The 14792-nt window shown below is 39.4% G+C and overlaps 1 protein-coding gene across 2 annotated transcripts in view; it reads left to right on the plus strand.

Moving 5' to 3' along the window:
* Positions 1-1815: 1815 nt before the first annotated feature.
* rbm20 (RNA binding motif protein 20) overlaps positions 1816-14792 on the plus strand; it is a 74141-nt gene continuing 61164 nt past the window's right edge. Inside the window, exons 1-2 of one of the 2 annotated variants that reach the window (XM_049572335.1) lie at positions 1816-1944; positions 2434-2501. In XM_049572335.1, coding sequence (XP_049428292.1) covers positions 2488-2501 — 14 coding nt within the window. In that variant the 5' untranslated portion in view covers positions 1816-1944; positions 2434-2487. Of the gene's footprint in view, positions 1945-2433; positions 2502-11330; positions 11487-14792 lie in introns of those variants that run through there. The other variant, XM_049572333.1, reaches the window with a different exon arrangement.

The following is a 14792-nucleotide window of genomic DNA, read 5'->3' on the forward strand; positions in this document are numbered from 1 at the left end:
TTACCTATTACAGACGCCGCTAACGGCTAACATGGCTAACAGTTAGCCCTGCTGAACGTGCACACAGAAATAGTAATGTTTGTTCAATCATTGTGTTTATAGACTTTACAAACAAGCTCTGCTGGTGTTCTACCCGGAAGTATATGTAAACAACAAGGCGATTCCCTCTATAGTCCGGCCGGACGGATGAGTCATGGCCTTGTAAAAGATTTTGTTTCTTTTAGTTGGCGAGAATGTGTCGCCGCAAACGCGACAAACATCCACTAACTTTGACAGCGTTTTCTGCAAGCGCCGCTGAGCCATTTTGTACCGCTACACGTGTTTCTCGTGAGACTATGTTTACAAGCACAAGCGTTCAGCGAGCCACCGAAGGACCGCCCTGCAGATTTACTATTGGTTCTGCAACGTAGGGAGTTTTTCTAAACTCTGAAAGTGTATCCGCCCATCTAAACACAAAATCAGGGAGAAAGTCATCAGTCTTTTGTTAAGCAAAGCGTCTAAAGACTGACTTGTGAGTCTAATTGTAGGTAGACCTAAGGTACTTGACTTTTGACCTTCTGAGATCAATCTAATTTCCCACAACAGCGCTCGACAGTGCAAGTGTTTCACTCACATTTGCGACTAAAAATAGGTGTGTGCGAACGGTAAAAAATATTTAGGGGCACATGTGCGCATAAAAAAAAATCAGCCCAAGCAGCCTATATTTTTGTCATTAAAAAAATATGATAATCTAACCGCAAATGTTGGAGGAACTCCAGCAGCCTTCCCTCTTCCCCGTGTGACACGGTTATGGGCGGTTTTCCAAGCCACTGTCGGCACAATGAAAATAAGTCCCACTGTCAGCAGGGTGGAAATAAGTCAGAGTGTGGAGGAGACGGACCGGGTTAAGCGGCGGACCTTTGGGGAAGCCTGCTTCGTTCTCCCCGCAGTTAGGGACCGTTCGCCACCGCTTTTGGGAAGGGTGGAAATAAGTCCTGCAGAGTTTCAGAGTTTCCTGGAGAATGTTTTAGGATATTAATAACATTATATAAGATAATCATATTACAAAGATAATATATATAAGATAATAACATTAAAGACAAAATTAAATTGCAATACTTTTTCAAAATTTGATGATTTTACCTTTCTGTACATTTTGTATACATTAAATTCATGAAATAATTTTGCTTTTAAATGTCTATTTGCATCACGTTTATTACAGAAAACACATTATTTGATCAATTTACATTGTGCTTCTAAAGTTCTTTGTGCGCTCCTTACTTTTTCAACTTAAGAGCACATGTGCTCCTTGGGAACAAAGTTAGTGTCAAGCCCTGCACAATTTTGTCAAAGTAAACATGAAGCTTAAATTCAATTACACATGAATATACTGTAGTTCATATGGATAAAAATACCGTGTTTTAGATTAAAGAACAATATTAGTTTTGACTCCAGGAATCTTCACAGAGTAGTGTTTTTTTAGCTGACACCAATCAGCCTGACAGGCAGACAGACATTAACCCCTGTTGGCCTGCTGTTGAGCTGCAGGGGGCCCTGGCTCAGACTTCCTGGAACCCAGAGGTCACCAGCCAAGCTGGCCCCTGATTTCACTACATGACCCAAGCTGCTGGCCCCAGGCAAAGTGTGATATATGGAGATAGATGGGTGTTGGATTAGTAGCTTATTCTGTGATTTATATGACATTTCAAAGTCCTGTAATTTAACCTGAAATTAAACAAATTTAAAAAAAAAACAACAACAACAAAACAGCAATGTTTTAAAGTGGCAAGGTTAAAGTCATTGTTTTGGTGTTCTTGCACTTCACTTCCCATAGACTGTCATGGTGTTTTGGCTGCTAACTATGAGGTTCTCCAACCTTCTCTGATGATGCAACTTGAAATTAGAAAGGGCTGAGTGTCCTGAACATCGCAGGACATTTCCAGGGAAAGATTTGTCCAATACCAGGTATTTCATAACTGCAACTTTAAAACCATTTTCACCATTTTTTGCTTTCTAAAATCTGAATTTCTACTTGACTTCACCTCTAAGTACGCTATATAATCATATAACCCTGAAAGGTGAAAATTACAGAGAAACCTACAGTTATGCTGCTACAGTTCAGTCATGAGAATATTTAATTTACGTTTGCTGTTCTTATGTTCTCTTATGTCACACTGCTATCTTTGGAAAAGTTTTTTTTTATACAGAACAGATCTCTGATTTATTAAGGGCTGGTTTACAGGGTGCACACTGAAATGCTTACAGTCAGGATTCCACTTCCAAGATTTCATAGAAATCATGTGTAACTAAATAACTGAAGGCAGCCTGGGCCAGAGCTACTTTCTTATTAGTTCTGTACACTGCTTATTTTCATTCTGAGTCATATTTAATTCGGGTAACAGAACTTCTACAGTACTTCAGAATAATGTTATGATACTCTTTTCATCCCTGCAGGAACTTTGATTGAGTAAGCTGGCATTACTCATTTTTGCCCATCAAAGGATTATAATGGCAGTTTTAAGGTAAGTGTGACATTGTAAAATCACATCTAATTTGTACCATGTAGATTTACTCACAAGAATCTGTGAAGTCTTTTTACAAGACTTGCCACTTAGTTATTTGCAAGTTAGTGTAGGGGCTGTTCAGGTCTATAAACTGTGTACGTGTTAACAGACTCTTTCCTAATCTTAGCTGTTTAAAGCTTCTCGGGTTTGTGACTAATTCCATTTACACAGGATCTTATGCAGGTTTCATTGCTGCCATTAGTGTCCTTCAGGTCTATAAAACTTTAACTGTTTATAAACTCGCCTCTATTTGTAGCTGTTTAATTATTTATTTTTCATTCCGTGCTCCGTAAAGCCAGCAACATGATTAGATGTTGGTGATTCTGCATGCGGTGGCACGGCTGTGTGTCGCTGTGTAATTTTAGTTCAACAATAAAAAAATGCAACTGCTGTCAGAGGAATTTACAGGCTGTTGTTGTCAGTGATTGCTGGTGCCTCATGCCTTTTTTAAGCTGCTTTTATGAGGTCATATGTTCTTTGGATCCCTGGCCAAATGCTGATAGCTGGTCATAAGTTCTCTGAAGTCTGGGTTAGCCACAAGGGTAACAAGGTCTATACTGCAAATGACAGACAGAGTTGGGTTTTTTTGTTAGTGATTTAGATGAACAGTTTTGACTTTGGGTTTGTCTTTAGTGTGTCTTCCTGCCTGTAGGTGCATGTGTTTGAGTTGATATGAGAGAAGTGAAGCTATGTTTAAAGCAGCTTCAGAGCATCAAAACCTGCAATGAAATCCGCATGCCCTTTAATGAGGTGGAATATTCTTGGCATGGGAGTAATGATGACTTTTAGAGCTTGTTTACACCTGGTATTAACATACATTTTGGGTGATGTGATCACAAGTGGACAGCGCTAAATACAAGCGTAAATCAGCCACCAAGACCTATTGTGATCTGATCACTCAAACCACTTACAGAGGTGGTTCTTGACGCATTTTATCAAATATCTTTTGTAGGGTAAACTTTAATGTGCACCCAACAATGATTATGTCTTCAATGTAGGATGCGGTGGTTGTTTTGGTGACATCCAATGGTGGGTAGAGTACTGAAAATCTATACTCAAGTAAAAGCAAAATGACTAAAGTGAAAGTGGTTAATATATTACTCAACACAAACAAGGTAAGATAAGATATGATATGATATACTTTATTGATCACCAGAGGGGAAATTCAAGTATCACAGCAGCACAAGACAAAAAGACATTAAATAGAATAAGATACGAGAAAAAAATAAAAATAATGATCCATAAATAAAAGATAAAGACAAAGTCTGACAAAGTGTCAATTGGTAGATAATGTCATGTTGATCAGATGCAAAATAAGTCCGTTCAGAGCTGGATGTAGCTTTGTAGCCCATCGACCACAGCTCGTTGTGCAGGGGGTGAGAAGAATTCCAGGATTGCACAGATTTTGTCCTTCACCTTCCTCTCAGCCACTGTCCAGGTCCAGTCCCACCACGGAGTGGGCTTTCTTCACAAGCTTGTTGAGCCTGTTGACCTCACCAGTCTTATCTCCACCCCACCGGCAAACTAAAGCAAAGAACAGTGCACTGGAAACAATAGACTGGTAGAAGGTCTTGGGGAGCCCATTTCAGACACCAAACGATCTCAGTCTCCTCAGGAAGAACATCCTGCTCTGTCCTTTGCTATAGAGGGTATCTGTGTTGTGAGTCCGGTCCAGTTTATTGTTGATGTGGACCCCAAGGTACTTGTATGAGTCCACCATCTCTTCCTCCTCGCCCTGAATGGTGAGTGGGGCAGGTTGCCTCCGGTTCCTCTGGTAGTCCACCACCACTCCGTTAATCTTGCTGATGTTGAGTTGAAGGTGGTTTCGGTTGCTCCACACGACAAAGCTCTCAATCAGTCTTCTGTACTCCTCCTCATCATCATTGCTGATGCATCTGACTATAAAAGAGTCATCAGAAAACTTTTGGAGGTGGCAGGAACCAGAATTGAACCGGAAGTCAGAGGTGTAGAGGGTGAAGAAGAATGGTGCCAGAACAGTTCCTTGGGGCACCCCGGTGTCACCACCTCAGATACGCAGCCATCCACCCTGATGTACTGCGGCCGGCCCGTGAGGTAATCCAAAATCCAGGCAGTGATGTCCGGGTGAAGTTGCATATCCAGCAGCTTGTCTCTCAGGAGGCTGGGTTGAATGCTGTTGAAGGCACTGTTTATTTGTATATATGTGAAATAGAGTAGGTATGCTAATCAAACAATTAAGAATAGCCTATACCTCTCTCTTCCTTGTCATAACATCAAAGATTAACATTACACATGAAAAGTTAACATAGCTAGCATGAGCTAGCCAACAACATTTTCCCCTACAACTTACGTTAATGTGCTTGCAGAGGTCTTTTCAGAAGCGGAGATCTCACTGTTTTTCAGGATGCTTGGCAAGCACTTTATCATGTAAATGTTGTCTTTTTTAGATATAGAAAGTCTTATATAAAAAGTTCTGGGTTTTGCTTCGTCATCATCACACTGTAACAAAAAGACAGGTGGTGCTTGTTTTTCTTTCAGGCAGCTGGCAACTTGGCATCTGCAGTAGAGGGGTTCCTCGCACACTCTTGCCCCCTACACTCAATCCCTGCATTTAAAACAGATTAGTTGTAATGAAAGTATTATGGTTAATGTAGTAAAATAAAAAGTAGACTTCTGACTCAAATATACATCTAAGTTAAGTGCAGAAACACAGTTAAAAAAAAAACATGAAAAGTACTCGCTCCCCAAAGGAACTACTTTTTTACTCATGTGTGCCTTGTAATACGTTATTGCCCGCTTTATAACTTGCCCATTTTACGACGTGTTGAACGAAGTGTTGGGTGACCATCCATTGTTTTGGGCCATGGGAGGAGACATGTTAAATTCCAGCTGTAACCACACAGCTTCTAATGTGATCACCAGGCATGCCAGCCAGCAGCTAGTGAGAGCGTGGACATGATGACTGTGTGCGGGGCCCTTTGACCTTCTAGTGTAAGTGATGAAGGCAGTTACAAAATCTGAACACAAGTGGTCAGCTGGAGATGCGTGACAGAGCCTGTTTACACCTGGCATTAACATGTGTTTCTGTGATCGATAGACATCGTTGTTCACACCTGTGCCCGTCATGTGTCTCACTAGGCATGTTAGCCATTGTTAGCCGCTCTCAGCAGAATTCAACACTCTCCTTCTGTTCAGCCAAACAATGAAAGGTCACCCAACACTTGGTCCAACTTGTTGAGAAAAAGCAAGTTATGTTTGTGCACTGTCACCAAAACAACCACCACTTACCGTGTTGGGATGCATCAGAACTATTAGCGTTTATACTACAGAAGACGTGGTGAAATATAGACCACATCCAGACCACATCAGCAAGTGGTTTGAGTGACTGGACTGGATCACAATGTGTCTTGGTGGCCGTTTACACTTGTATATAGCGCTGTCCACTTGTAATCGGATCACATCGGACACATGTTATAACCAGATGTAAACATGTTCCTAGTTATTCTGTGATTGTGTAAATGCTCTGTCAGGCATTTCCAACTTGCAAAATATACACTTCTAGAAGAACTTTTGAATCCCTTGAAATTTTTATTCTGTGTGGAAAAAAAAAGGAATCTTTTAAAGAGATACAATTATCTTCAAAACCTGATAAAAACTGTTGTATGCTAGAGTATGTCATTGGTGCTGGCTGGTGTGCCTGTTCAAGTGTGCACACAATAAAAGAGGCTCACTGAAATAGATACCTTCTTCTCATGCAATGACCATAACCACATTTGACCTTCAGTGTGTATGTAAGTGTGTCACATGTGTTCGTGAATGAATTTGCGAGCTTCGGCTTGTCACATACTGTAGCCTGCTCAGTTCTCAACATAGAGGTCTCACTCTAATGAGGCTAAAGGTAGAATATTAGAATGGCTTTAATTAACAGACTAAGCCTGCTTAATGGCTTCACACATGTCAGCTTAAATCCGCTGCAAAATAAACATTCCCGTCTTCATGGGAATGCTCCGCTCCAGAGCGGCATTCTCAGCTGCACCCGCAGCATTTTCTGGAAAACTGATCGCCTGGAAAGGGAGTTGTTCTTACTTAGCAAAGTCTTACTTTGGCATTTGGCAAATGGAACGGATTGTTATGGTTGTCTTTGTTTCACTGAATTATTGTGTCACAAAATATAATGGTGATACTGATACAGAGAGATCATGGTGCCATTACATTTTTCATCCAGCAGGATTAGCACAAATGACAAACCATTTCCCTGTTCACTTTGTCCCCATAAAACTAGATACACTCTAAATACCTCTTAATTTTCTGATAATGACTGCATGCATGGTAAGATATACTGTACTGCTTTCAAATCCTCACATACCGATTTGGGAACACACAAGCTGAAGAACCGACACACACATACAAAGTTCTGGCCTCATACCTTGAAAGTCTGCCATGCTTATTTATGTAATATATATATATAAAATGTTTATTCCTTAAGACATTGTCAAGATTTCAGCTAAATTTGATCATATATTTGAAGATGACAGATAGGGCTGCCACGATTAGTCGACTAATCGATGACTAATCGACTATTAAAATAATCGGTGACTATTTTAGTAGTCGACTAATCGGTTTGAGTCATTTTTCTTAGAAAAGTACTGTAAAAGTACCCCAAAATACTCTTACTGCAGCTTCTTAAGTTCAGATATTGGCAGCTTTACACGCTCTCCCATGACAGGGAACTAAAACCCTTCGGCGTGAGTATGAAACAAGACATTAGATGACATAATTTTGGGGTTTGGGTGAGACAGACCGACATTTTTCAACATTTTAACACATTTTTCGATGAAATGATTAGTCGACTAATCAAAGAAATAATCGACAGATTAGTCGACAATGAAAATAATCGTTAGTGGCAGCCCTAATGACAGAGTGAACTTCTCTCGTCATATAAAACCTGCAGGCCTAGCTAGTGGGGCTGCATTCCTATTTTTAGTATGTATCAGGGAGGGTGGTTGGATGTTTTGTAGCACATTATATTTATTCTGTAGCACTGACATAAATCTTGTGAAATTTGATTCCTTCAAAGGATTATTTTCCATAACATGTAGAATTCATGATGTTTAATGTACAAAACACAATATGACAAAAGTAATAAATGCACTAATAAGTGAAAGCAATCCAATAATCAGAATGAATGTTGGTATTGTACGTCTCCAGAAACCATGGACATGTAGCATTTGTACATTTATTTATAGTTTAGTTGTTTAATATGATATTTTGATACTTTACATTTCTTTAAGTTGCAGTTTTCAATTTTATGTTGTGCTGAGGCTTTAGCTTAGGTTAAAACACATAAACCACTTGGTAGGGTCAGGAAAACATGTTTTGGCTTGAAATACACAGTTTGCTGTTACAAACATGGCTGGAAATGTCCTGAACTCTCATATGTTGGTCTTGAACGGTGGTCTGCCAGCTGTCTGCTGCTCGGCAGCCGTCTCTCCTAGGTGTTACACAGCCCCCCTATGTCATATATATATATATATATTAAGCGTACAAATGTCACGTATCTGTGGTTTGCAGAAACATCCAATGTTGTTGACTGGGCTGGCAAAAAAATGAAACAACTTTAAACATATTTAAAGACAAATATTGTTGAGTATTAAATGATGAAATGATGATTTAGGTACAAGAGCAGTAAAGGACAACCACTTGTTTGCAGCCATAACTTCAGGTAAATCTGTATCTGTAAGACCTGGCTCTGAGTGGTGAGAAGTTGTGACTTGGACTTGCACACTTTGTCATCAGTTAGTTTTTTGCAAGGCCTCTTGCTACCACTCTCAATCATCAAAATGACATTTCATCACTCGGCTTTTCAACCACAGCTGGCCACACTGAATTTGACGGATCACTTCTCAGCATGTTCTCAGCTCACACTACTGTGCTAATGTTAGCCGGTGAGAAAGCATTGGTGAATTGTGGGAATTGTGGTCTGATAGCTCACTTTTAGGGTAGTGAGAAAGCCTTACTGATGGTGTGATTGATTACAGATACCATAACTAGGCAGCATTTTTACATACACAGCACACAGACTGACACACGCAAGGACTCACTCAGACACATGCTTGTGAACTTCTTTCACATGGGTGTCACTGATCTTTTTTAAAGATTGGATTATCAGCAGTGAAGTCTTATTTGTGTCTGTAGATGTACGGTTTTAAAATGTTTTTCCATTCCCTAAATTGCTGCAGCTACAGTGCACTGTCTCCTGTTTTTAATTTCCAAAAGGATGGTGAGACACAAGAGGGGAACTGTTAAACTAGGAAACATTATTTTAAAAACATTTGTGGTGGTAACTTTTGCATTTTGGATGTGAAGTTTGACAGTTGTGAAATATTGCAGGAATTTTACCGGACAAACAGTTTAATTGTAATTCACCTCTGTTACTGCCATACTCAACACTGAGTCATCCAGACGTGCACCATTATAGAAACCACTTCATGCATTGCTACAGTGGTATCTGCTTTCTCACAGAGCCAAAAATAAGTGTGTGTGTGGGGGGGGATTGTTATGTAGAGTTGTCACATGAATATATGCGCGTGCCCGCAAACACGCAAAGCGTAGCGAAAGTTTCCTGGTGGTTGTCAGCAAGGATTCTGTCAGATGTGTTTTGAATTTTGCCATTCATCACTGAAGCAGACAACGTGAAGATGGAGAGAATGCCTTCTCTCTTGGATGATAAGGAATGCGCCATCCCTTTTACCAAGATTTATAATTCAGGCCCTTGTGTACTGCTGGGAGAGAGGCAGCGTGCTTTTGTCTGCAGTCGACTGAGATTTGAGCTGATTAACAGCTTCCCTCTGTAGAGGACAGTATCTCTGAAATACACACTTAAATTTAAGAAAGTAAACCTGTTTTGCCTTGTCTTATTTGCTCACATTTGATTGCTGGGCTGTTTGTGCTGTTTGGTGTATGCTGTAAGCCACCAACATAAGCACCGGCCAGTGTGGAGTGAGAGTGACAGACTCTGACTGATCTCAGAGCTCACCAGAACTCTAAAACTTTCTTCTCATCACTGTACACTTAAAAAGTAGATTCATTAAGTCCCAGGATAAGTCCAAATAATAACTAACATTACTAGGGTTGGGTATCATGTAGGTTCTCTCCAATAATGGTGCTAAAACAATACTTTTAAAATGGTGCCTAAATTGTTTCTAAAGGACGACCTTTTTGGATTGCAAATTTGAATGTGAAATTGACCAATATATGAACTCCTAACAGTTTAAGGTATACTTAATTACATAGATCACTAATTCACATAATAAATAAAACCCAAATACAATAATTTAACACTCAGTAACAGTTACAATACAGATAACAGCAAAATAAGTTTTGAGTTGGGATCAGTGATTATCTCCCTAACTCAGGAGAGACATTTCTCTTATCTTTTTCGTAGTGGCTGAGACTTAAGGGAGGCTAACTGCGCCAGCTAGCTTCAGGGCTAATCTCCATTGCTGTGCGCACTCGCCACACACACACAGTCTGGCACAGGAATAAGGCACCAAAATCTGTGTTGTGACTGGGAACTGGTGCTGTTTCGGTACCCAGTGGTGGTTCACAGTCCAAATGCTGAGCCAAATGCATTTGTGAGTGTATATTTTCTATGTATCCATGATATTATTTATCTTTTTAAATCATCTGTCACACATTGTTTTAAATCCTCAGGAAAACATTCCTTTTTAAGCCAATATCTAGTTTCAAATGATTATGTTTTTTATGTAGAGATAGAGTTTCGATTTCTGGGAATAGACAGGACAGCCCAGATTCTCAGACTGATCCTTTGGACACAGTCTGTGTTTCCAGGCACAATATCAATCCAATGCCAATTTCCTATCCAACCAAAATAAATCATAAAAAATCCGACCTGGCAACATCAAGCTAGACCCCGTCTTTTCCTTTTGAGGTGTGGTGTAGGCCTATCCTTCAAGGACTGCTGATGTGCTCTCACTCAGTACTATTCTTCCCCTAATGGTGATTTATTACTAAACATGCCCCACCTTTTGGCTCACAGATGGGAAACCTCAGACTGCCAGACCATTACAAAATGTGAATAATCTGACACGCTGTTCCAGGGGCTGGAGACCGGACCCCTCCAATGATTCAGCAGCTAAATTGATCCCGACACCTACTGAGTGACTGATTGCATTCCCAGAACCCCAGTGCATCCCTTCATTGCCCAGACTATGCAAGGGTGTGTGTGTCTGTGGGTGTGTGTTTGTATGACACTGTGGAGGTGATAATCAGTTGTGGCAGGAGGGACTTTCTTGTCCCTGTTGTTGTGCTGCGTGGAGCTGCCCCGGGCAGGGACTCCCAGTTGGTCCCTTTTGACTCACCCCCCTTCTGCCGTCCCCTGAGCCCACCTCTTCTGTTATTCCCTCTTTAACTTCACCCAGTCAACCTCCTGTTTCCCTTTGAGGAGGCTCTGATCTGATTTCCCCATTTTTTGACACTTGGGAGAAGAGGGGAAGTGAAGAAAAGGCATTTAGTGCACATTGCGTAGTTTGTAGGGAAAAAGAGTTGGAGAGAAGAGGCTAAAGAGCGCTTTGCTGTCCTTGCTGCTGTCGATCAGGAGTAGCTGAGTAGAAGAGACCCTGCTGAAGTGCTCAGCAGCCGGTCTTTTCCTTCCTGCTGGCCTTTCTGTCATCTGTCCATGCACTAAGTGGAGGGAAAAACAGAGCAGGCTAGAGAAGGTTGACTCATCAGGATTTGCTGTCTTTGGACAGTGGTAGTTATTTTTGAGGGGGGAGGCTAAGGGTGTTAAAGCTGCAGGTGGTGCTAGGGAGTTTGTTTTGCCATGCAGCACACTGGGGATCGGACAAGTAGCACTGTGAGTGTCAAGAAAGGCCATACAAAAATGCTGGGAAAAGGACAAAGTGGCGGATACCCCCCCGAAACAACGAGTGAACTCTTGCAGAGGTAAGAGAAAGTTATGTCCGCCACAAACTCAGAAGGTGTATACAGTATAAGCACATGCCTGGTGCTCACATGGCTGTATGAAAAATTCATTCGTTCCACAGGGATTTGGATGGTGGCATTCATGAATACAGCGTAAAGTAGCTGTGCTGGTGGGAAGTATTTCTCGAAGATGAATTACATATGTGCTGGAATGTCCGCTCGCATAAAATCTCCCGCTGTGTGTCTGGTCTGAATTATATGTCAATAAAACTATTATCTGGATTACTTCTCAAAACTAAGTATGTTGACATTTCCTTCATACTATTATGTTGTTAAAATTAATTTTAAGTTGTACATAATGTACAGATGTTTAGTAAGTGCTCTTCCATAAAGGCGAGAGACAGTATTTCGCAGTAATTTGTGCTATACACTAACTATACACTACTTGCTCATTATTTTAAGTACCTGAAAATTGTAGCTAGGTTTTATGTAAACATTAAATGTTAATTGGCTAGAAATTATTAGTAAAACAAATCATGTTCTTAACTTTATCTTCTACCGAATCAAATCTTGGTCATCATTTGTGACAAGTTGCAAAGTTGAATATTATCTTACATTCACTGTGTGCATCAAGGAGAATAAAAGATAATTACCATGACTGTGTTTTAAAAGCTGTACGAATACAGAAATGTCACAAGTGCATATATTTTCTAACAGTAATCACATTAGGATTTTATTTTATTTTTTAATACACTTAACTGAACCACTTAATGCTTTTTATCTGTCCTAAATCAACATCTTTACTACTGGGGAATAAATATTATTTTCTCAAAATGCAACAATATACAAAATTGAATCTGTAAAGCTTAGTTAAACACAGGCAACATTTTTAGTGAATGTGGTTATCAATACAAATTAGTTTCTGTTGGGGAAAATTAGCACCAGCCACCAGCCAAATGCTTGTAGAATATTGAAGTCACTTACCAGCCAAAAACAACTATGGTAATCTATTGAGTGACTGATAGACTTTGGAATCCACCAGCCGCAGCAGCAGGTGGACTAAGAAGCTAATTTCCAACTCTTATTATCCAAAATAGGTTTTTCACTATTTACTGCATACGTAAAACCACCGCATTTATATTGAACATACCACATCTTGTCTATAACACTTTTAGATTTGGGCAATTTCTTAAGTGTTTAACTGGGAAATTACGACATAATGTCTTTAAACAAAAATGTAGCTGGTGAAGTGATTTACGTCATAGCACCTTTGCTGTGAAATCATGTCAAGGTCCTACATTTAGTCTGTCAGCCTCGCAATATAGCTGTATTTCAGCACCGGGTGAGATTTTAAGACACTTGTCGCAGCCGAGGACTGAATATTTCTTCCTTTTTTTTTTTAATTGTTTAGTATTCCCATCCACATTAGCAAACAGTTATCGGATTTAATTTAAAGAGAATATCAGATTGTCACCAGCTAAGACTTACTGTGTGGTATAGTCACTATCGTATACTGAAATCTGCAAAAAGTAGCTTAATCTGTCAGATAATTGTCATGGAACCAGGAGTAATAATGAATTCAAGCAAATTGCAAGTGTGTACTTGGTGTGAATGTGTTGTTGTGGCAACATGTTAGTAGATTACTTGCTAAGTAATAGGTTATAGCCATCCATACGTGGATTTTCCATCTGCTGCTTATTTTAGATCATCAACTAATTAAGGATGTGCTGCCCCACCTGACATCCTGCAGGGTTTTCTAAGATTTTGTGTTAGTCAATCAGTAATATTTTTATTTAATGGTCTGTTCATACACAACTGCTAGAAATCACAGGTTACATGTTTATATTGTGTAATTGAAGACACTGTCTGTTTCTATTTCACTGTAGTTTCTGTACTATTATAGTGTATACTGCAGTTGATCAGCTATACTGAACTTAATTAATTATCCTTACATTGCATACTTAAGACTTAGAATATAGTTGAGATAAATCAAGTCAAATTTATTTGTATAGTCCAGTGTCACAGATCACACATTTGGCGCAAGGGGCTTTACGATCTTTACAGCATATGACACCCTCCATTCCTTGACCCCTCTTGTTTTCAAGATTTTCCAGTCCTTGTTAGCTGCTAAACAAGTACTGGAAAATATCAAATTCCAAAATTCATGGATTACAAATGCAGGTAGGCTTCATGCAAAAAAAATTAAACAATATTTAATTATCCTAATGTGCATTAAATTGTAATTTTAAATTTATTTATTCACTTTTTAAAGTCAAGTTTATTGCCCAATATTATTAGGCCCACCTAACAATGGTTTCTAGCCAATTCCAAGCATTCTAAGCAAAACTTGTTAACAAAACCTAGTGATAAAAAAAAGGGAGAAACTGTGGCTTAGGCTGCTTAAGGAGAGATCCCCCACCTTGGACAACTGAGGGTGCAACAGGTGTTGGTAGAAAAAGGCAATGCCACAAAACTAACAAACAAACAGACAACAACAAAATGAACTGAAAGTTGTAATAATTATAGAAATACAGTTTCAAATAGTAAGATCATAGTAAATGAAACTGATAAATAACCAAACCAATTTGGTAAGTTGTAGTAGTTACATTGCACTTAAAAAAGCCTGACATTAGTTTCCATGCAGGGACAAGCTTTCTATATATTTATCTTTTAACACATTGACACCTTAACTCTTCATACTTTCTTGAATCCTCTTTAAACGCCCCTTTTTAATGGAATAAAAAGGACCTTGTTATTTATTCACAGTCTGAGTTTTGACGTAATCATAGTCGCCGTCTTAACACCTGTCGGAGTCTTTACAGTGATACCGTTACAGGATAAAAGTTGTGGTCTTAAGTTATTTGGTTCTGTGCTTAAGCGATATAAAAACCTGTCCTTTGTTGGTTGTTCTCTGAACAGGCCGTCCATTATTAAAACCAAGGTGTCAGTTACAGTCGTTTCTTTGTGCATATAATCTGAGAAAGTAACTTGCAGTAAAGTAGAAATCCATACTATAAAGCAGAATTTAAGATTTATAAACTTGTCGTGTTGGCTAAAAATAGTTTGTTGTATCAGGACTACTCCAACATTATCATATGCCTCCAACGCAGTCAGACAAGAGTAAATAATTTAACTTTTCAGTACTTTTTAAAATATCACCTTACTCAGGTGAAAATGCAGATAATATAAGGCCAAGGAAAAACAAGGTCGTCACTTTTAGGCAGAACTCCTCCTGTAGTCCTTAAATGTTAAACTCCAATGATCTAAAAAGGTAATGTATGTACCCCTCCTATTGAAGGACTGATGCATCTGCCATCGCTTTAGCAT

The sequence above is a fragment of the Epinephelus fuscoguttatus genome, linkage group LG3, assembly GCF_011397635.1.
Source record: "Epinephelus fuscoguttatus linkage group LG3, E.fuscoguttatus.final_Chr_v1".
NCBI classification, from domain to species: Eukaryota; Metazoa; Chordata; class Actinopteri; order Perciformes; family Serranidae; genus Epinephelus; species Epinephelus fuscoguttatus.